General features: G+C 39.7%; 2 protein-coding genes across 2 annotated transcripts in view; one reads left to right on the forward strand and one right to left on the reverse strand.

The window, feature by feature from the left end:
* Positions 1-10: 10 nt before the first annotated feature.
* Positions 11-8,855, reverse strand: map2k1 (mitogen-activated protein kinase kinase 1). The gene is made up of 11 exons (XM_063905959.1): positions 8,600-8,855; positions 3,269-3,479; positions 2,573-2,719; positions 2,272-2,349; positions 2,055-2,106; positions 1,628-1,752; positions 1,100-1,307; positions 901-962; positions 721-779; positions 555-600; positions 11-480 (listed from the first exon to the last, which is right to left on the reverse strand). Exons 1-11 carry the CDS (start codon positions 8,680-8,682, stop codon positions 367-369), a joined length of 1,185 nt encoding a protein of 394 aa, XP_063762029.1. The 5' UTR covers positions 8,683-8,855; the 3' UTR covers positions 11-366.
* A 7,455-nt stretch (positions 8,856-16,310) lies between these two features.
* Positions 16,311-24,036, forward strand: part of megf11 (multiple EGF-like-domains 11) — a 67,578-nt gene continuing 59,852 nt past the window's right edge. The window contains exon 1 of the mRNA XM_063907718.1: positions 16,311-16,531. The gene's annotated coding sequence lies outside the window, so the exon portion shown is untranslated. The remainder of the gene's footprint in view (positions 16,532-24,036) is intronic.

Here is a 24,036-nt window from a genome sequence, read left to right on the forward strand (position 1 = left end):
GTCATTTTAAAATTTGATTCACAACACTATTTATTTCACAAAAGCTAACAAAGACTATAATCTTGGCGCTGTAAGGACACGAGGCAGAGGTAAATCAAGCACACAGGTTGAGCAGCATTTGTTATGGTTAAATAATTTGATCATTAGAAAAAGATGGCTTTCAGGAAGGCCTGTAATGTAGCCTTATTGAATACATATTAGTAATTTCACTTGGCATGTAGGTTTGTACACTAAATATACAACTATTAATGGCACAACTTTTAAACCTATTCAGTACTTGGTATAAACTGATACATTTTATCCATGATAAAAATCCAGTCATCAGAGAATCTTGGGTTATGGAGTTTGCTGTACACGCATCAGGCCTCACATTGCTGTACCGTGAGTGGGTGTCAAAGGCTGGTTGAGTCCAATGGTACTGCACAACCAGCCTGCAAAGTCCACCTGCTCTGCCTCTGACTGTTTGATAAAAGAATGCACCTAAGGAAGAGAGTGGGTTAGACTGCTAAAGGGGAAACATTTGGGAATAATGCTGGAAAAATAAAGACACCTACCATCAACTGTTTAAGGTCGGCTCTCTCTGCAGGATTCTTCACCAAACTGTAAAGGAGACGCACATTATTTTAGAGTGTAATGTATTTTAACACCACTAGATGGCAGAAAGTCTGGGCAGGTGTGGATATGGGAGTGTTTGATGCCAGGAATTACTTCCCAACATACCATTTGTTCACAAAGTCTTGAAATTCAGAGCTGAATATCCCGGGCAGCTTGGGTGGGGGCTGAAATGGGAAAGGGTCCAGTCAGCACTGCATATTTAATGATGAAATGGTAACTAGCTGGCTATTGATAAAGCAGTTTACAGATATGTTTGTAGGGGTGCGATCACATGAGCCCACTCACCTCATTTACTATGTAATCAAGCAGCTCAAATATTGCCATCGGTGGTCTGTCTGTACCGTATGCTGTTGGTAAAAACAAAAAGAAGTCGGTCTCTTTCGTCCTTAAGTGTCCTCATCGCTCAAGGTCACTTTATTTCATAAAGATGCTGTCAGTTTTATTGTGTAAAACATGCTGTAATTAAAAGCCCTGTCAGACTTACAGCTGCCTGGTCGCCCGGGGGGCTGTGGCTTTGGGGAGGACTCGCCGCAGGCTGCCTCTCCTTCCACTGGGTAGCCAAAAATCTGTTCAAGCTCCCTAGCATCAGGTGGAGGGATAGGGAAGCGTCCAATGGCCATTTCAACCAGGGACAGACCCATACTCCAGATGTCTGACTGAACTGAGTAATGGGTGCCCTGTAAACGCTCCGGCTGCACAGCCCACATGTGACAATCAGTTAGTGATTTGAATAATAGAGATTGACACTTACAACAATGCTGAAATTCATTACATACAGTGACACTTCCACATGTTTTTAATTTTCACTTGTTCAAATGGTGTGAGAAGAGCCACAGTTGATGCTAAAAGGATATTTTGCATACTGTATATAAATGTATAAAGACAATCGCAGTTCATTTGTGAGTGTCTTGTTGCCTTACACATAAATCTGATTCTTCTGGAACAGGAATTGTAAATGCAAATGTGTGAATGAGAGTAGCAGGAAAGGAGGAGTGTGTCCACTATAACTCACAGACATGTAAGAGCGGGTGCCCACAAAGGAGTTAGCCATGGAGTCTATGAGCTGTCCGCTCACTCCAAAGTCACACAGCTTGATCTCACCGCGGGAATTCACGAGGATGTTAGAAGGCTTGACATCTGAAAGAGTGACAGCAAAATATTTGGGCCAACATTGTTGGCAAGTGTTCAAGAGGGAACAGACGGCTCACAGAGGAGCTGCTGCAAAGCGTCAGTGCATGCTGTGTACTGTGTGCTTGTCACTTATAACATTTATTTTCATTATTACAACACTGAACAAAAACACAGATTACCTCTCTACATTCAAAATAGAGAATAACTGAGGTGGAGAACAATGCTAAGTGTCATGTAAGCCTATTTAAAGCACACAGTGTTCATTCATAAATTGATAACATCTTTTATTAAATGAAATAGTAACTTACCTCTGTGCATGATCTTGTGTTTCTCCCTCAGGTATGAAAGCCCCTTAATGACCTGGAAAGAAAAATATTGTATATCAGTGCATTAAGAGATTTAGAGGATTGAGTTGTGCAATAGACATAATGTACTAGCACATTTGCATAAAAAAAAACAATACAAATGTAGCTGTAGTGTGACGTTCAGAGCATGAAACTGGTAGGAAGTGTTGGAGCTACCCACAGCGATGCTGACTTTGCCAAGGATTTGCTCGGGGATCTTGCCTGCCTTCTTCAGCGACTGGTCCAGGGAGCCACCGTCCTACAACCAGCAGAATATTCAAATATAAACAGTATTTAGGACTCTTTGAAATTCAAATATGATTTATGACGTGCAACCCAATTAAACAAAACCCTTCAACACTAATGAGGTTGTACATGCAGGGAAACACATGCCAGACACTTAGAGCACAGTCTGTAAAGCAGCACTCTAAGTGAATGCTGTATAAACATACTGGCAGCCAGAAGTTATTAAAGATAAGTACCATATGCTCCATGCAGATGCTGATTTCTCCATCGCTGTAGAAAGCTCCGTAGAAGCCCACAATGTAGGGGGAGTTACACTCATGCAGCACCTGCAGCTCCCTAATGATCTGGTTCCTGATGGCTGGCTTGATCTCCAGGTGGATCAGCTGCAACACAGCAGGCAGCAAGTTTTATTTATGATCTTTTATCACGAAGAACAGAAAAAAAAACTGAGATTCAATCCCTCCTTCTGGACTTCTGTGCGCACATGTACACACACATTGTATAATACATGCTATGATCATCAAGAAAATGTTTGAATTTAAATACGACGTTATACTTGGCACTCTTTATTGTGTGTAAAAGAAAAGTAAATGTACTTCATCTTAATGCAGTCAATTAAATAGTACATTTGTCTTTGAAGTGATGAAGTAGTATAATGTATTTATATATCGTGAAATGTAAAATAATAAGTGAAGAACAAGTTTTTAAACATTATACTTATGTACATTTCTTTTATACATGTACTTTGTTATTGTCGACCAGTCGATTTGCATATATGATAGTACTCTTGGATGTTGTGACACAAATCTCTGTAAAAATCCAGTTTGTTAAAGGTTATGAATGTAATACCAATGTACACCTCCTCTAGCTACAACGCTTTTAGTGTCTCCAGCAAAGCCCTCCCATCAGCATCTTTCAGGGCCACAGCTTACCTTCCTCGCCATGATCAGACCTGAGGGTCGGTGAGAGACCTTGAAGACGACTCCCCCGTTGCCGGCACCGAGCTCACAGATCTTCTCAAAGTCATCGTCCTTCAGCTCGCCCACCTTCTGCTTCTGTGTCAGAAAGGCCTCCAGACGTTTTCGCTGCTGCTCATCCAACTCGAGCTCCTCGAGTTTCTTCTGCAGGGCCTCCAAGTTTGTTCTTAGAGAGCAGATCAAAAAGACAGTGAGTAAAAGAGGAGTTATATATTATTAATGTATTCTTCTCAAGATAAAAATGGGCACGGAGTTCATTCTGACGGATTTTCTAGCAGATGTTAATTTGTGCGAACATCCACAATTCATCCCTACCTACTGTATTTAATATGATATTAAAACCTTGGCAGAAAGACAGCATGGAGTGTGACTGCTCCAGGTTCCTCCAGCAGAAAGACAGAAAGTGTTGCAGGGTGTGTTTCAGTGTGATGAAGCTCTTGAGTTCCTCCTAACGCTGATGCTGTTGTTCTTCTCGCTGTTGTCATGGCAATGCCTTTTCTTGAGAAATCTCTTACGGAGCGAGATCTTACGGCATGCTGCTCTTTGACCTCTTCTTCCCCTCCCACTGCACGTTATAATGTTTGTGAAAAGCCAGCTGAGAGCTACTATCATTAACTTTATAAGAAGGTGATGCAAACAATAAGTCATGTTATTTTGATGATGAAATGTAGACTGATTTAAAGGATAGACTTCCGCTCATGTTGACTAACATATTATATTTTAAACTTAAAACACTTCCATGCAAAATTCACTAATAAGGACCTAGATCTTTATCTGTCAACACCAATATTTACCTTTATTTAAAGTACTAGTCTTTTTTCTTTGGCCTGAATATCTGAGGATAATAATATCAGTGGGCTCAGTGTTAATTATGCATTTTCACAATCAGATAGAGCGTGGCAGTGCGCTCTTCTCTGGGCTGCTCTCCACCACACAGCAGAGAGAGGGTTAATTGGTTTTATTTTTGACAGTAGGCCTGCATATCCATGGAGACGAGGTGCTGAGTTTGAGTTGGTTGTGGGAAGCGTGGGTGCTTTGTCGACAAGAGCTGGAGGTGGAGGAGGCCGAAACACTCTCCACACAATACTGTGAGGGACGTCAGTAGCTTCACACTGCAGCCCTCCCCACTACAGGAGAGATTGAGCACGAAGCTGGCCTTTTATGCTCCATCCACACAATGTCCAAGGACATCAACTCGAAGGCAAAGACTCATTATTTCTACAGCTTGGCACAAAGCTCAAGAGAGAATAAGCCTCTTTTACCTTTTGACTGGAACTGCAAAAGTATTTGTCTACTTTAAAGTACAACATTCTATGTAATTATTAATAAGATCCACAACATGGATTGCAGTGGACTGCTAAGGGTCCCTGGGAGGTAGATCATCATGGCATCCTTGCTTCTTTTAATACATGAAATTCTCAGTTAAATTCAGGTAAAATGCACATTAATAGAGTAGTTTGATAATGGATCACAAGAAAGCATGATGGCATTTTCAATACATTATTTTCTGCAAGAGAATATAACAGTGTTTAAAGTTAAGGGAAATTAATAGTTTTGTAGGCACGCATATCTCAATAGCAAATAAGAACCAATTCCTTTGATGTTAAGCAGGATATGGAAGTTGTATATCAAAGAAAAACCAGCAGCACAAACTATGGCCAACTTCTCTGTTGGTTAATCATTTATTTTCTTTTTACACGTTCACATGAACACTGTATCAATATGAAAACAGGTTATAAAGTACACTAGACACTGATATAAATCAATGAATAGCAACACTTCCCTGAATAATAACTGTATAGAAACATCCTTTAGAAAAAACAGGCATATTCTGTAAGTTAGGATGTCTGTGATAGTACGATCTTATACAACATTTCCAAGAACAGGTTGTTGTGTATTTGTTCTCGGATCTGCTCTGATAATATTACATGCTTGGCTGGCATTATGCAGGCCACTCAGTACACTTCTGCCATGGCTGCCAGCCATTTCACGCTGAGAAAGCATTTTGTGGGCTATAATGGCAACTCCTTTCCACCAGAGTGGAATGGTCTGGGTTCATTAGAGGCTCATCGATTGCATCCAGCTCATCTGCACGCCATATGCAACACTTATGCTGCTAGTATGAGCATCAGACAATCCTGTGTGCATGTCCAAACTACCCAAAATCATGGGCTGATGTATTTCTGAAACAAAAGAACTGGTAGGCTTTCAATATTTTTTAGCTAAAACATTTATATGGTATTACAGGATCATGTATAATTGAAAGCTAACATCCTACAGCACAGGCATACTCTGACTAAACAGTTGGATCTGTGTTAAAATGTAAAACATTACAAATGGTGGCGTTTCTTACTAACTGCTTAAGGATCTTAAACAGAATAGAGCTTTATTAATGTCATAAGGGGCTTTATAACTAATTAAACACAATCAGCCAAAATAACAAAGGCCTGTAGGGGTAAACCAAAGCTGTGTAAATGTACCCAAAGCAAGAATCTGTGATACTATTTTAGACTTGTTGGGGGGTTTGTAGCTTACTTAAGAAGAACAGCGTCCTACAGTGTGTCTTGAAAAACACTTTTTGACAGCTGTAGTCGAAGGGAAGCCTAATTTGTGGATGTTAAAATTCTAGTTCTCAGAATAAGCCACCCCCCCCCCCAAGTCTTAAGTTAAGCTAATGCATGTTTCTTCCTCATAGCAGCCTAAAACATAAACATCCCATCATACCCTATGATTAGACAGCAAAGAAGCATGGTTCTTCAAATTCAGTCCTCCTATCTGCTGGTATACAAAATGTTTGGCTTTTACTAACTTTTGATGGAATTCAACCAATGTCTGACCTGTTTGAACAAGTCACATTAATTATACAGTAGTAGTACTGTGGATAAGTCATCCACAACAGCAAATTGTTGTAGGATTATAATGTTCATTTATTAAATAAAAGCAATATTCAACCTTTAAAAACGTAGCTTACAGCTCAGAGATCACCCTTACACCTTTTGGTTCCTTAAGGCCCCTGCAGAGCTAAAATAAGGACATATTACACATTTGGCAGAGAAATGTGTCCTGTTTGAAACTTTTGGAAGTAGCCATGCACCGGTCTACCTCATGGTCCTACTTACAAGTTCAAATGCTCTTATTTCATTGGTTTGAAAACATATTTGGTTCCTTTTTCATCTAACATACAATATACAGTTTCCTTATAGCAAAGAGGTCAGATTATTTTTAATGCAATACAGCATTACTGGACACGTGCACACAGACACTGTACGTTTTGTCCAAAGCAGAGACTTCCTAATATCTGATTCAGAGTTCCTGATCATTGCTTGATCCCGATGCGCTGCTCCTCAGTCAGTTACAGCTGAGCTCCAGCCAAACATTATCTCATCATCAACAAACAAAGCCAAGGCACATCTCTCCCCTGTGATCATTCCCACTTCCTAAATGTGAGAATGTGCTGCTTTTCTTTGTCCTAATAAACTGCATATATTTGTAATTTAAACCCCCTCCCCAACATTTAAAGACATCACCTTGCTAAATGATCAATTCATCAATATAAAAAATACTTTACAGACTAAACATCCAAGCTGTGGAAATAGATTTTTTAAAGTGTAATGCAGAATCAGATCTAACGCCCAATTTGATTTCAGGACATCGCTTTTAACGTCATTTATTAAAAAAGAAAATTACTTTAAAAAATGTAGCACCCTCAGATATATGACCTAATGATAAAAACATTAACTGTTCATGCTCTACAGGACACAACAAAATAAGCCGTCATGAGAGATGACATGTTATGTAATGTTCCTATCAACTCGTGCAGCTTGTTGCTTGACTGACTGGCTACCTCTCTCTGTGAATTGACAACTAGAGCATGTTGTCACAACTGTTTAATATCTCCATTACTGTGTTTTGTTAAAGAGTGGTGGAAACAGGTCTTACACAAAACCCCTCCAAGACACAGCAGTATTATTCTACACGCTTCCTCCGAGCAAAGGTCAATCTCTGTAAAATGATTGTGCACGCAAAGTGGAAGAGATAGAGCGACAATGAAGAGACGACCTGAGAGCTGCACATTATACACCTTTAAAATGGCTGACAAACAAATACAGCAGTTGACCATAATTTGTGGTACTAGTTCTTCATTAATTAGATACAACTTCCATATCCTGTTGCATCGCAAAGGAATTGGTTCTTATTTGAGATATGCTTGCCTTTTTTGCGAAACCATTAATTTCCCCTAACTTTAAACACTGGTATGTTCTCTTGCAGGTCAATCTCTGTCAAAAGACTGTCCACTATAGTGGGCTGTGCGAGTGATGGAGCGTCCACCTTGAGACGACATGAGAGCTTCACATTATACACCATTACCATGGCAGACACAAAGGTGATACACATTTCACTTACTATGTCTCAGTTCCATAAGGTGTCCCTGTAATCAAAGCCAGTGAGCCAACATGCACACTGGCAGAGCCTAAAACCACCTCACCTCAATGGAATGCGCTGAAGACATGCTGAACATTATTAATTATAAGTTTGCTTTTCCTGCTACGACACGCAAACATTCTTAAAAAATAAAAAGGTCTACAAACAATGATGTTAACATTTTCTCTGCTGATAAGCAATGTGGATGTTTTACAAGAGCCTATTTGGAACATTCAGCAGTTTCAATATTAAGTGTAAACTATTGTGCATGAAACTATTAGTTGATCAACAAGGAAACAGCAACTGTTATAGTAGCTTACTGATTGAAGTCATTATGAAGCATAAATGCTGTGTGTTTTTGCACAATAGGTCTGACTGGAAATGCTGAAGCTGTCTACTTGAGTTTAAGGTAAATATTTAGTTTTTTTTACTGTTCCAAAACAGAATACCTTTATTCACCCCAGAGACAGGACATTTACACTCTTAGATTTTAAAGTTCAAAGTATTGATTTAAAAAACAAATCTACTGATTAGTCTAAAATGAAAATGACACACACGCATTCTCAAAAACAACCAAGGACACACACACACACACACACACACACACACACACACACACACACACACACACACACACACACACACACACACACACACACACACACACACACAAATTCATCATCATATTAGGACACTTAAGACATATGTGGAGGAGGTATTCTGTTATGTTAGTGCACATGTATCAAGCCTTTACAGCACGTTGCACATGAACCTGAAATACACGATCAATCAGAGATCCCTTGTCAATGCTCCTCATTCACCTGTCTGAACATCCTCTGATGAATACGTAATATTGACACTCACTCTGTGGCTCCGGTGCCATTGATAGTGTTTCCATCGGGGATTGGGTTGAGTTGGATCGGCTCTGGCTTCCTTCTCTTCTGCATGTTACACAAGATACACGCTGGTGCTGAGACACACGAGCTGCAGGGAATAAAGATGGACACAACGAGGAGAAAGAGCTCTACTGTCAAAAGGCACGGTGAGGTTACTCGACAGAGAATAAGACACACAGCTGTGCAGGAGGGGCTGATGCTCTTCTCAATGGGTGGATGTGAATGATCCGACAGATGAAACGTCACAAAATATTTACATTTGTCTTCCGGACAGCATGGCTGAACTTGGGATAGCGCCCCCTCTGCTGGTGATGGGAGGTAACACCATCAGTGGGGAAAGGTTCTCAGATCTTTTACCGGGTGTTCTAGAATGTGAAAAAATACTCTTGAGTAAAACATTTTAGTTCTGTTAATGTACTAATGTCAACTTAAAGGAAAAAGAACTCATTATTCAGATGGTCCACTGCAGAAGAATGCATTTTATTTATTGCATTTTTATTCTATTGAAATCTGCACTATATACAGTACTTAGCGTACCAAGACAAGACCCTACAGACTAAGCTACTGCAGCCCAATAAAGATAGAAAATAAAGTAGTCATACATTAAAAGTAGTTAAGTACAGTACTTGGGTAAATGCATTTAATAACATACCATCACCGATTACTATGTGTAGTCTAAATCATGGTTTAATTCAGAACTGATGCAACAATCTGGCATTGGTGCATTATTTACACAGAGCATTTCCAACATATTTTGTATTTATCATTTTTGTGCTAATTACAGCGTTTTGAACACTTAACGATAGATCCGTAATAAAGCATTACTATTTTAACACTATTGTAGATGTTGTAATGGACACATTTTTTTACATTTGTATTTTTAGTTTTTGTTAACTTATCTTATACTGTTTGATTCTACTCTCATTTTAAGACAGCTCTTTTAGAATAATCTCATCATCTTTTTTTCTCCAGGTTTTCATCAGCCCTCCACAAGGGACCCTTTCTGTACATGCTCTGGCATGTATTCTTTATTTCAGTCCCAAATCCCTAAGGATTCAGTGTCTGATTTCACCGACAGCAATACCCTTCCTGCTTTAATACCTCCCTTTACACATGCGATACATGTAATAACTGTTGACACTTTCTGTGGCTACTGTGAGGATTAAAAGAAGTTGATGATCTGTTTTATATTCTACTTGAGGTTTGACCTTTACAGGAACTCAGAGATGTTTAACCCCCAAGAGATAGCTTTGCTTTTCCATAAATGCCCCATTTACCCAAAATAAAATGTTATACAAATAAAAAAATATAATATTTCCAGTTTTTTCATTTAACAAAGATGTTCTATCAGGATTCATCTATGAATATAAAAAAAGATTTGAACGTCAATTTTTTATTGTTCTAACTTTCTGATGTATTCTCTTAAATCCATCCTTCCATCCATCTTCTCCCGCTTTTCCGTCAGGGTCGCGGAGGTAACAGCTCCAGCAGAGAGCCCCAAACTTTCCTTTCCCTGGCCACATCAACCAGCTCTGACTGGGGGATTCCAAGGCGCTCCCAGGCCAGTGAAGAGATATAATCCCTCCACCTGGTCCTAGGTCTACCCCTCGGTCTCTTCCCAGCTGGACGTGCCTGGAACACCTGCCTAGGGAGGCGCCCAGGTGGCATCCTCACTAGGTGCCCCAACCACCTCAACTGGCTCCTTTCAACGCGAAGGAGCAGCGGTTCTACTCCGAGTTCCCTCCCGGATGACTGAACTTCTCACCTTATCCCTAAGGGAGATGCCAGCCACCCTGCGGAAAAATTCCATTTCGGCCGCTTGTATCCGCAATCTCGTTCTTTCGGTCATGACCCATCCTTCATGACCATAGGTGAGGGTAGGAACGAAGATGGCCCGGTAGACAGAGAGCTTTGCCTTCTGGCTCAGCTCTCTTTTCGTCACAACGGTGCGGTAAAGCGACTGCAGTACTGCTCCCGCTGCTCCGATTCTCCGGCCCATCTCACGCTCCATTGTTCCCTCACTCGAGAACAAGACCCCGAGATACTTGAACTCCTTCACTTGGGGGTAAGGCTTCATTCCCTACCTGGAGTGGACAGTCCATCGGTTTCCTGCTGAGAACCATGGCCTCAGATTTGGAGGTGCTGATCCTAATCCCAGCCGCTTCACACTCGGCCGCGAACCGATCCAGTGAGTGCTCAAGGTCACAGACCGATGAAGCCATTAGGACCACATCATCTGCAAAAAGCAGTGGTGCAATCCTTAGCCCACCGAACTGCAGACCCCCTCCCCCACAACTACGCCTCGAAATCCTGTCCATGAATATCACAAACAGGATTGGTGACAAAGTGCAGCCCTGGCGGAGGCCAACCCTCACCGGAAATCGGTCCGACGTGCTGCCGAGGACCCGGACACAGCTCTCGCTTTGAGAGTACAGAGATTGGATGGCCCTGAGTACAGACCCCCTCACCCCATACTCCCACAGCACCTCCCACAGTATCTCCCTGGGAACCCGGTCATACGCCTTCTCCAAATCCACAAAGCACATGTAGACCGGATGAGCGTACTCCCAGGCCCCCTCCAAGATCCTTGCGTGAAAAGCTGGTCCGTCGTTCCACGACCAGGACGAAAACCGCATTGTTCCTCTTCAATCTCTTAGATCCCAAAACGGAAAAACGTTTTGATCTATTCCGTCTTTAATTTAGGGTCCATACTATATCAGTCAGATTGTTTGACCTCTGTGGAAAATATAAATCAGAACCAGCGAGGAATGCTTTCACCTGTTAGACAGGAGCCCATCACCTCCCTTAGTGAAAGATGTTTCAGCTGTCAGCCTAACCGGTCCAAGCAGATTAGACATCAAGCACAACTTGAAACAGGCTGCCATTTTACAATCTGCTCTGAAGTCTCTACACACTGCCCTGACAGACACAAGGCCACTGAGGCGTGCCTGGTTTACCGAAAGCATCTTACTGCCAAAATTATCTTTTTCTCCATAAACCAAGACTGACAGAGAGGAAAGATTGGTCGTGTCCTATCTTCAGGCCATGGACAGGAACTGTGTGAATTCTAAGTTGCTTTTGACAAATTGGGATGTGGGAACTCAAGCATATCAGACCTGACTACAGTCCTCGTCTTGCACATGGATCATAAAACATCGACACCAGTGGGTTTCCTTCCTGGGGGGCAAGTAGTTGTGAAGTACAGTGTATTGTATAAAGGTTTCAAAAGCCAAAGTAGTTTGGGTCCACTGATCTGTACTCTCAATAGTTTTTAATTCATCAATTTGTAGGAATTTCAAGCGATTATAGGAGGTGCAACCTTTTTTTTGTTTTCATTTCATACTTTATGTCACACATTCTTCAAGCAAATGGTATTTTGGTTAAACAAAATCACAATATCATCAAAAATTATGCCTGCCACAGATAACTAAATTATTGATACATCATATGCACCACACCATTCATAAAGCATATGTTTATATGGAGGATTCCCTTAACTTAATTGGTTGTGATCTGAACATTGGAACACTAAAGTCCTGATCTAATGACAAATTAGTTTTGATTATTATTTACCCAATTCGAGTTCCAATTCACTTGAATTTGATCTTATCTAATCAGCCATAATAAGTGAAAACACATTGTGTGGGCTGAATCCATTCAGTTAAAATCCCTCCTACACAAACACACTCCAAAACGTTTTTCTTTTTGCTACTTCACTTTGTTGTTTAGCTACACAGTGAAGAATGACACAAGTGAAGAGTTTGTCCCACATATCTGCTGAACAGGGAAAGTTTCTCTGTACTCACCTTTTGTATTGAATCACGTCGTGTATGTACAAGCATGATTTGCTTTTTGACAACATCCTTTAGCTAATGATGGTAGCTAATGAAGTGACACAAGTGAGAGCAGGAAACTTAAAAACACCAGTGATGATAATAGATCGCTGAAAGAGGAGACATGTTGTGTCCATCAGTTAAACTCTTGATATGAATAATAGACATTATTCAAAACTTTTTCAATCCAATTGAATCTTTTTTATGGAAAACGTCTTAGCAGATCCATATTATTATTCAATGCGGAGTAGTTTGTCATTATATCTTAACATGTCTTGAGGGGATCTTTAAAAAATTCAGCAGCAGCATTTCTTTCCAGACTCAGAGTCTCTGATTCTGTGGGTTATCCACAGGCTTCGCTGTCAACAGATTTGATGCTTTTTCATTGTTAAAATGGAATAGAAATGAAAGCTGTTGACAGTGAGGTCTGTGGATTACTCTGTTGATGTCGCAACAGAATGCCATTTCTCAAAGCTTTGACCACCAATTACAACAATTACAATTAACTTATATTATATTTATTTATTACATTTCTTTCCCCTCAGATTTGACCTTAATGTTGATATAAAAATACCTCACAGACTCATATTCTGTCTTTGGTTTGCTATTTTATATATGAATGTATTTTTTCCGTTTTTTAGCGCAAGAACAGTACATACTGTGTGAAGCTTATACAGCAGTATCCCTATCTATGGCTGTATAAGTAATGCACATTTACTGTATTTTAGTTGATAAACCTTACCTGTAAAATGAATGCTATCTATTTTTCTATTGTTCACTTGATATCATATATGATGATTTCTTAATACTTCTTTAATCCCTTCTTTCCAGTCATTTCTCCTCATTAAAATAATGTAAATTGTTCTATGTAGGTAGACCTTTATTTGTTAAGAGGAAAGGCAAAAATGTATACCAAAAAATCATTGCAGCGCAAACCCACATAAAGGAAGATGTTGATAGAACAGATGTGACATAGGCAGCCAATTTACAGCTCGATAATTTCAGCCCAACGCTGTCTCACCAGACATTGCAGCGCCGTGAGGAGACATAAAAGGAACACACCCAGATGCTCTGATTGAGGACAAGCAGCGGTGGTGGGGAACCAGAATATGCTATGTCTTGTTTGATGCTGTGCATTTGTTGCCTCATCCACCACTACTTTGTTTGGGGAGTCTGGGATTTGCGGTCAGGGATTACAGCAGGCCACAAAGGCAACTTCTGAGGCAGCCGATAACAGCAGACAGTCGCTCGGGCTGAGGAGAGGGGCCAGCAATAGGGGTCCCAAACATGCAAATCTGTGCAATGAATAACACATGAATGTTGCCACAGAATGGGACAGGCATTGTAGGACAAGTGGGTACTCTGTCGCACTGTTTTTGTTATTGTGGTAACTGTTTCATGTTATTAAGCAGCATACTATTTCCTTTTTTTGTCATTGGTTGAAACTCATTTGGAGTGTTTGAGATTCCCTCCTTGTTCCACTCTCAAGGTAATGACAATGCAACACATGTATTTCATTTTCAAGCGTTGGTATTTAAGCTCTTTCATGAATTGAAATTCAAATAATTGTTTCCTTCACTTTGAGTGTCTCCTCCTTGGTCTATCAGTTGCAGACTAAAGCGGACTTCTTAAATTAATTTCACCAAAATGAATTGATTCTTAATTGTTCAAATGAAACCCTTTAAATAGTGTGTTTTTCTTGACTAATGCCTCACATACATCAAGATAAATCATTCAAAAGATAACAGTTATAGACCATGCATTCATATTATCAAAAGAAACAAAAGGAAAGGAAATACTAATGTTGCTCCTCCAATGGTGTAATGGACTTTCATGTTTCATGCAGCATAATGTCTCTTTGGCAGTGGTAAAGGGAAGGTGGAGCTGTGCCCTTCTGTTTGGGTAAGATAACTCAGCGAGCTAATACAGCAGCAAAGGCAGCTGTGTCTCCTTTTACTTTTGGGCAGATGTAGTTCATCTGGAGCTAAGCCAAAGACACCACACAGAGGACTGCATGCTCCAAATGTGGCTGCAAACACATTTCTGATAAAGTACGAAAAACAAAAGTCCAACACTAAGATGTACTGAGGCAGAACAAGAACTTGTAAGGGATTGAGAAATGAACACACACAAAACACACACACACACACACACACACACACACACACACACACACACACACACACACACACACACACACACACACACACACACACACACACACACACACACACACACACACACACACAGTGGGGTACAGTGCTGGGAAAAGTGCAGGTTTGTTTTAGCGGCATGGAAAATGTTGAACAAGCCTAAAGCAAACATAAACAGACAGCAACTACTCAACGAGTCTGAGGTTTCATTCACCAAACTAGTTCAAGGGGCCCTATGCTCTTTTCAATTTTCCCTATTCTGTAGTGTGTTATATAGGTTTTTGTGCATGTAAATGGTCTGCAAAGGCTAAAATCCCCAAGTTCCCTCCAGAGGGAGTTCCAAAACCATTGATCTTATAGTCCACTTCTCCATCTCTCTGACTTTATACCCTGTTAATGTCTGTTAGCCATAATCTTAATTGTCTTTCCTACTGAAAATGTAAATCACAAGACTCACAACATAGTTTCAATCTTAAAATGGCTCCCTAAAACAGATGGTGACTGCAGTTTTAAGGCAATGTTACTCAAACAGGAGTAAAAAATACTGCATTTATTGGTTACTATTTTCTGAAACAGGTTAATACGTATTGCTGAGTGTTTACAGCAGCAGGCGGTGTAGGTGGAATGGACTCAAAACAAAGTAAAGTGCTAGTGATCATTGTAATAAAGGAACCTGTCAACAGTGTGGCTCCTTGATGTGTTTTTAATTACAGAGGGATTAAGCTTTATCAGGCTTTGGGTACACAAACAACACTTATTAGTAGGATCCGAAAAAATATTAAATGCCACAAGAAGTGTCCTTTTAAAATGTTTTTTCAGGTCAGAGAATCATTCAGTTAAAACAAGGACATTTACCTTAGATGGCCTATCTGTCACACTCTCCAGCCTCTGACCTTCCACTAAGAAACATACCGCTATTAAATGTCACAGTGTGAAACTACATTCAAAGATTTGCAAATCTTTCATGTGGAAAATCCAAATGGGGATCGTTTCTGTTCTGGCAAACATCCGGATGGTGGAGTTTGAGTTTGTCTGAAACCTTGCAAAGACTTTCTGCAACCAATCATTACTCAACTTCGTCTCTAATCCAAAACCAAAATGTTTTGGAGGCAGATAAGGATATGTCAAGTGGGTTTGGAGCAATTATCTGAATGCTGAAGGTGAAGCAAAAACTCATTCCAGCTGATCTGAGTTGATCCTTTTTTTCTTGATTCAGACGACAGCTGTAGTGTTCACCCTTGCAGAAAAATATAGGATCTAATTATAATAATCACGCTGCTCCTGGCAATGTACCCACCATCACCTCATATAATTTTAAATGCCGCAGCCATGTGGCAAGCTGACAGATGGGAGCTAATCTTTAATAGAAATAAGTACTTTATTACTTTTTGAACTTTAAAGTCTACAGGTTGGTTACCTGTTCAAAGGGCATTTCATGTATCTTGTTATTTAAGTTATAGGAATATTGTGGAATGATGTTAAAGTGGTGTGTGTGTGTGTGTGTGTGTGTGTGTGTGTGTGTGTGTGTGTGTGTGTGTGTGTGTGTGTGTGTGTGTGTGTGTGTGTGTGTGTGTCTGTGTCTGTGTCTGTGTTGAGGCTCGGTGAGGACGGGGGGCGTGCATCATCAGCATCACCCCCATGACGTCACCAGAGTTTAAAGTGGGCCGCGCTTCACCAGTGAAGGAGAGGAGAGAGAAGAGGCAGGAAGCAGCGGCAGGTCCTCTCACTACACCTGACTTCTGCCTGCGGTGTGTGCTGAACAACGCCGGTCTGAACTCCACAAACAACCTGCTTTAACCCACCAGCGTTTTGAGTTTTATCACCAATGAAACATGGAAGCCCGAGTTGCACCGTGGACCCGCTGAATCCTGTTTTGTCTAGGGCAATAACTTTAAATCTCAAGTCTCCAGCCGGGTGAGTTTATTTTCGCAAAACAAAAAGGGCTTTGATTTAATCGGCAGATGATGCTAATAATGCTGCAGTATTCTGTCGCCACCCCTTTACAGTATATGGTGATAAAACAGATTTTCAAATGTTTGTTTAAGGAGATTTGTTACATTTTTAGTTTGTGTTGTCGAGATAGCCCCGCAGTAAGTTGGGGTGCAGTCTTTTGGCATTTGGGAAGCCTGCTGCTGGCTGTTGATGTGACAAATTGTGCTTTCTAATTAATTAGGCGATTGGCGACTCTAGCCTATGGAAATGTGCGTACTTTGCCAAATAAATCAATCCAGAGAGTTTTATAATACTGCAGACATGCTATTGTTGTTTTTGGTTTCTGCATGGCTCGAAAACCGCATTTTCTTCCAGCAATGCTATTAGTTTGAAGACGCATATTTTAAAGTCTGTTCAAAAAATGCTAATGCTGCAGAGGTGTGTTTAAATGCATTAGTTTGAACTGCTTAAAAAAGTTTGATTAATTATGGTGGGCTTATTAATAAGTTATGTGACTGTAGCTGATCATAATATTGTGTTTATCGATTTCCCTGGAATTAAATAATTTCTCATTAACATTGGTTAAAGAAGCGCCTGCGTGACTCCAATGGCTTTCTCAATTCAAGCTGAATTTCTCGGTGAAATGTACAAAAATGTTGCGTCTATCAAAATCAAATATGAGGAGTGTAACATGCAGCTGTGATCAACAACATGCTTCAGTCTAGAAAGACCCAATGCTGTATGTTATGTCATTTTTGAGCCACTAGATGACAACATAGTGCAAGCTAAAGCAACTGATTAAACTTTCATCAGTCTGTTAGTCAATGAGCAGATCTGCACCATGGTGAAATAATGAAATCACTACTGCTGTTGATTTTCTTTTTACAAAAAAAATACATAAACAGACCCAGGTGGCTTTTGTAAAATCAATTCATTTTAAAAAAACTACTGACAGATACAGGAGGTGCACACACACACAGACGGTCTCATGTAAAGCCTACAGTAGAACATGTTGTTTTTTCCTGTTGGAGCTGCATACACTGTATCCTACACTCTGCTTGGGTTGCCCGCATTATAGCAATTTGTCATAAAGTCATTTATCATAAATGTGCCTTGGCACTCCAGCAATGCAGGACTTGTTTTGAACCTGAGACTGACGCTTTGTACAAGATGTATAAGTTCATGTTTTCAACACCAGTTTGCTTTCTAACCATTTGATGACTTTATTAAAGTCTTTAAAGTTTTTTGAGTATTTAACAGTGACACGTCATTTTTAATCACTTCCCAATTGTTTTATCCTACATTATTTCATGCATTATAACCACCCAAATCCGCCACTGTGAACAAATTAACAATTGATCATTTAAAGTATTTTTTAAATCTGTAATTACTATTTGCCTTTTGTAATTAGAAATTACATTACGAGTTACAAAGTCAAAACTATTACAAATCCACTAAAGTAACAAATAAAGGCAGAAAATGTAGACTTCTTCATGTTTGTTTACTCCCACATAGCCTTTATTTTGAATGTCAAACAAGTTGACAAAATCCACATATTCCTTTTAATTGTTTTATTTTACTGTCCTGTAAAAACTGTCTCCACAATATTTGATCCATTATCCCGAGCATAAATAGCCACATTGGTTTCTGTTCGAAATTGTAATTTCTGCCAACCCAATAGGTTTCAAGTAATTTATTTATTCTTTATAAGGAGATTTTTCCTAATCTGTCAGTATATCCGATCAATACTTAATCAGCAAATTTGGCTTTATTTTACTACAGGGGTTAATAATCTTTTGAAGTCAATGTATCCCATTATTATGCGTATATACTTAACTTTTTGATGTACATTAATAATATGAAACCTTTTATAAAAATATATATCATTATGTGCAGCTTATGTGATCCAATATTCATTGTTTTTTCTTTTGCACAAACGGTCGCTTTACTCTTTCTTAGAATAGCATGCACTTGCTGAAGTGGTGTGACATGTTCAATGAGCATTCCATTTATTTGACCCTCTAATAAAGTGTCTATTCATCATCACATGTGAGCTGTATGTTGCTGTTGAATACCATCTGCCGGTCCTCAGGGTTTGGGGTTTGGTTCAAGCTGTGATTTCATACAACTTTTTCCTGCGTGGAGAGGTCATGCTGCCAGAAAACAAATTGATACTCAGTTCAGCCTCAGTGCTTCAGCTCTCAGTCGAGCCAAGGACGGCATTTGCCTCCGAGACGCTGTGAATTCTGACTTTGTTTAATGAGAAGTGAGCGGACACATCTTTGTCTCATTTTCTGAGCTCTTCCAAAGCGACGGAGCCTTCAAGGGCACATGAGTGGCTTGTGCATTTGGTATTTTTCTGTTGTTTGCACTTTACAGTCTAGTAAACCCTTTCAACTGGAAATCCTGATGTTTGGCTAAATCAATTCTTTTAATTAGTGTTGATTAATGAAAGTGTGGCCGTGGAAGGCATACAGCTCTCTCATGTCACAAGACGACATTCTATTGGGATACAGAGAAATTGCTTTCCATGCTAAGAATTTGATTTGCCCACTCATTCACAATGTAGATAAGACATAAGTAAAGTATACGTGAACACTGTGTAAGGACAATTTACATTTCTGAAGGATTTAGAGGACACACTAATTCATTCTTTAAATATTCAATGAATGCAATTAACACTGGTTTGGACACATGCAAGCTCAATAATCTCTTAATCACACGTGAATTAAAAGATTTGGAAGCACTCACCAGCACATATGCCGAGAAACAGTTTTTCCCCATAGGCCAGATATGTTGAATAGTCTCTAGCAGCATATCTAGGTTTGCAGTATACTGTGTTCTGTAGGAAAATAAGTGTGATGGGTGCCCACCAGGGCAAAGCATAGTAAGCTCATTGTTGTAAACTTGACTCTGATTTTGAGAGCTATAAGTGAACACCTCAGTGTTCTGTAATATTTTGAGGCAGTGTTTGTTGTTTTGAAAACTGTTTTTTCTGTCAAAGCCCCTCAAAAGTAACAGCTTGAATGACCTTTATTCTGCAAATTAAGCTGTTTTTGCTTTACGCTGACTGATAGATCTTATTATTTCAGCAAAAGTGCATTGAGCAAATACCCTGGAGCCAAAGCAACTGTACAAAAGTTAATGAAATATAGAAGGCAGGACCTGAGATTTTTTGTATGCTTTTAAAAGCTGTGGCATTTACATTTTGAATGTCTGTGTAGGGGGAAAAAAACAATATTATGCAGCAAACACCCACATCCGATCTCTTATAAGAGATATGTGTCTATGTCAACATTGGAGCTTTTACTGTATTGGTTTACGTTAGCAAACATAACCTTGTTTGAGTCCCTTTTGTCCAACTTTTTTTTGTCTGTACAGTAAAGAAAAGTCCTGGTCAAGCATGATTTGCATCAACCAAGTTAAATAAGTGCAAAGTGATGCTAAATTTTAGAAACAGCATAGCAAGCTGGCATTGAAAAATAAGAAGAAATCTGCAATTTAGATTCTGCTTCAATTCTATGTTAGCTGTCCCAAAGGTCTTACCATGTCTGCATCTGATTACGCTTGCATGCATTTAATTAATAATTCGACAATGCACGGCATTGATGTCGGTCAGCCAGTGCTCTGCAGGGGAATAGATTGCCTGAGTCTGATTTCCAGCCACAGCCTCTTAGCAAGGAGCAGAAACGATGAGCTCAGGCAGATTTCAGATACAGGAGCTTCAGTGTGTTGCTGTGTTAATCCCCCCCCCCCTCCCTCAGGTGCAGGCGCTCTTGGGGAGGAACGCCACGGACCACAGCTCCCCGCCGATGCTTGGCTGCGCTCTGATTAATGCACTCATCAGTTCTTTTCTTGTTTGTTTTAATGACAAGCGTGTCCCTTGTGGGAATTTGGTGACTTTTTGCAAATACTGCTGATGCATCTGCTTACACCTGCCACTTTTTTTCTTTCTTGTCTTGTGAAAGGAACGTTACCATAAAGCCTGAGTCTTTTTGACATGACTAGGTTGTCAGTGGGAGTGCAGGGAAACACGCGACACATTTTCCAACTGAGATACAGGAAGTACATGAGCTGAGGAAATGAGCAGTGATAAGATCCCAGCGTGTTGGGATGTGTTGTGCTTTGTTGATAAGGCTATTATTCATCATTATGCCTTAGACAGCAAAAATCCGCTTCTCCATCTCAGGCATATGCTTTTTATGCAAAGTTGACTTTGCAGTTTGTTGTACTTGGTTTTATAACTAAAGTTTTAAATGATTTAATCACTTATTTAGACTGTAAAGAAACTACCGATAATCAGTGAGCATCCTAAAATGGCTTTTCTTTTTATTGCAAGATCATGCTTGCATTAATGTTGATTTGACAGCATCAAACATATACTGAGAGGCTTTGAACCTGCCTTTTTGTTTGTAAAAAAACCCCAACCATACACATCCCTATTAAACAAACTCAACCCTTTTCCAGAATCCTGCAGTGTGAGCTTTTCATGGGTTTTAATTCTATATTTCTTAGGTTGTGTTTTGATTATCACACAATATCTTTTCATTAATTAAAATTCCTAACATTATGCAATATGTAATTAATATGAACCGCTGACCTGCACTTGAACTCTTAAGGACACAACGTAGGTGGCTCAATAACAGTAAGTCTCCTGTAGGCCTTGCGACACAGGCATGATCATTACTATTCAGTATTCACATTTTATGTTAATTCTGCAACATGATGGATCATCATCATCATCCCGACAAATGCAGACAGGGAAGACTTGTGGTCATGCCACATTTGGCTGCATATATTTGACTGATGATTGATGATTAAAGTGGACAATGATTCTCTGTGCTCAACTGTCCATTAATACTGTGACGCCTATTAGAGTGTGATACCTTGCCTCTGGCACCTTTCAGAGAGGGACCTCATCATAGTGTTTTTGTGCTACTGTGTGTGTGTGTGTGTGTGTGTGTGTGTGTGTGTTTTGTTCTTGCTGTAGAGATACATTTACAGTGCAGCTAACTTCTGTGGAAGTAAAATCTGATTTAGAAACAGAGATGCTTGCATACACTCAGCTTTATTGCCTCATTGCACGTAAACCTGACATAGAACGTATTACAGCCACATTTCAGCCACATGCTGTGCTACTCGTGTTTAATAAATGTTGTAGATGCATCTCCTCTCAGCCTGTCAGATCAGTTCTAGCAAGCAAACTCTGGCCCATTTCCAATGTCTAGTGATGGATCGTTGTGCTATCAGTGAGGCGCTTTGAGCTCTATAACATAAAGCCCCTGTGCTTATTCAGCACCCGGATACCTCGGTATTGATCAATGGCCAGCAGTCAGGGCAGTGAATGGAGCACAGATTGAACCACATATGGGATTTAGATGCTGAATAACTGCCCACTCAACAGGGGTGAATCATGAATAATACACCAGGCAGCCGAGTGTCCCTCCTTTGGCCCCTCGCATGCGATGCTTTCACACTCGGACCTGTCCAGAGAGTAGAAGGTCAGGGCACAGGTACTTGGCACCCCAAGCACCAGTTCCAATCCTGCCTGCCATGGCCATGGGAGAATGGAGAGAATAATGCCTGAAAAAGTAGCAAGTAAGTTTGTAAGGGTGTCAGGGAGGTGTAGCAAAACCTTTGGTTGGATTTGTATGGATTCTTTAAAGCATTTTTATAAAGAGCACAAGGCTATGTAGGTTGAGATGGCAGAGAAAACTGCAATCACAGTCAGTGAGAGCATCAGAGTGCATTACTTTTATTTATTTTGTTTTGGGTTTCATGGTGATGTATTACACTATCGTGATCCATGACACAGTTATATTGTAGTATTTCACCCTACAGGGAAATAGAGATACAGAAAGAGTTTTAACAATGTGAACCTCTTATGAAGCCGATGATTTATAGAACATGTTTCAGTGCATTGTTTCTTCAGCCCAGTGGTTTTATTGTGTATCCTAATGATTATACAAGCACACTCCTGCCTTTGACTTTGGATTTATGTGCATTCTCACCATCAATTACTTTTTGGCTTCATTTGATTCTGTCATGTAGTGATGAATTTAGGTATCTTCTTTGTGTATTCATCAGGCAGGCTGAATAAAACCAAGCAATCCTCTCTTTGGATCATATTTTAAAAATGCATTCAGTCTAAGTAATGGAGGCGTGTTATGCTTAAGGGGATTCAAGGACATTTGAAAGGTCAAAGTGGCAAAAATTAGGCATACATCTTTAATGCAAATCTGGTTGATGGAGCTATCATTTTACTAAATTTTGATCATCTGGTTGCATGATGGCCTGGTTTTATGTGCTGCAGAAGCATATTTTCAGACTTAATAATCATGATGGTAAATCATCCCTCTTGTAGTCATTGACTAGTGATCCAAAAGGTTGGCTGGCTTGCAGAGGGAGTAAACTACTGATATACCCAGGAAAGTTGGAGCTTTTACTCTTTAATATTCTATTGTAATTGGTTATTTTTACAAAAGAAATGTCACCTAAATACACACAGATTCATATTGTGACATATCCCACGGTGTCTGGATTTATCTGAATTAGCAATGAGTTTGGCATGCACTGGTTTGATAGTTACAATACCAAAACTACAGTCCATCAGTAATGGAAATAATTGAGTACAAAATGTCAAGTACAATTGTAGGTACTTGCAATTTACTCTAACTGCTACCTTATGCTTCAACTCCTCTGCATTTCAGATGAAGATATTGTAATTTTTACATTTCAGAGCACTGAAGTTACTTTTCAAATTCATATTTTGTGTAAAAGAATTACAGGATAGATCAATGAAACACAACACATGTTAAAGATAACCCTAGTGGTTACAACGGTACAACAGTAGTGACCCCTTTTGAAGAAAATCAATATCCTGTTTCAGATGTCTGAGCTATTGGCAGGTTCAACAAGAACACTTTCCCTTTAGAGTACTTACACAATTTAATATCAATAACAGTTCAAATTGTCAGTGGGTCAGAATAATTCAAATCTTAGAGAAACATTAAGAATACAAATAAATATATATAGGAATTTAGCTTTTTTTATTACTTGTCTCATGACCACCAGATTAACTTGAGACCCTAAGAGTTAAGAGGTATTTACCAACCAGTTTTTAAAGAAGTGAAAATGAGCTACACCTTGACAAGCATAGTTGTGTTCTGCTTGCACACTGCATCGTCATGACCTTAAGTGGTTCATCAATGTATTCAAAGTCTAATTACGTCAGATATAATGATATATCAATCTCATAGACCATGTACATCATGACTTTGTGTGTATTTTGCTGATAATACTTCTGTACTTCTACTTAAACAAGATCTTAAGTTCCTGAAGTTTACTGGAGTGTTCTCTACACTGATGCTTTGGTACTTCTGTATCTGCTTCTTCCACTGCAGCACATACAGTGATCAGTGAACAATTACACACTTTTATGTGTACCACTAATGTGGAGTGCAGTACTCTTGGTAGAAAAATATCTA

This window comes from Eleginops maclovinus, chromosome 2 (genome assembly GCF_036324505.1).
Source record: "Eleginops maclovinus isolate JMC-PN-2008 ecotype Puerto Natales chromosome 2, JC_Emac_rtc_rv5, whole genome shotgun sequence".
Taxonomy (NCBI): Eukaryota; Metazoa; Chordata; class Actinopteri; order Perciformes; family Eleginopidae; genus Eleginops; species Eleginops maclovinus.

Excerpts from the sequence above, each read along its gene's own strand:
- map2k1 (XM_063905959.1), bottom strand. The coding sequence starts at position 8,682 with ATGCAGAAGAGAAGGAAGCCAGAGCCGATCCAACTCAACCCAATCCCC. Across the intron at positions 2,107-2,271 it reads TTGGCAAAGTCAGCATCGCT|GTCATTAAGGGGCTTTCATA; the intron begins GTGGGTAGCTCC and ends TTTTCTTTCCAG. Across the intron at positions 1,308-1,627 it reads GCACCCGCTCTTACATGTCT|CCGGAGCGTTTACAGGGCAC; the intron begins GTGAGTTATAGT and ends TGGGCTGTGCAG.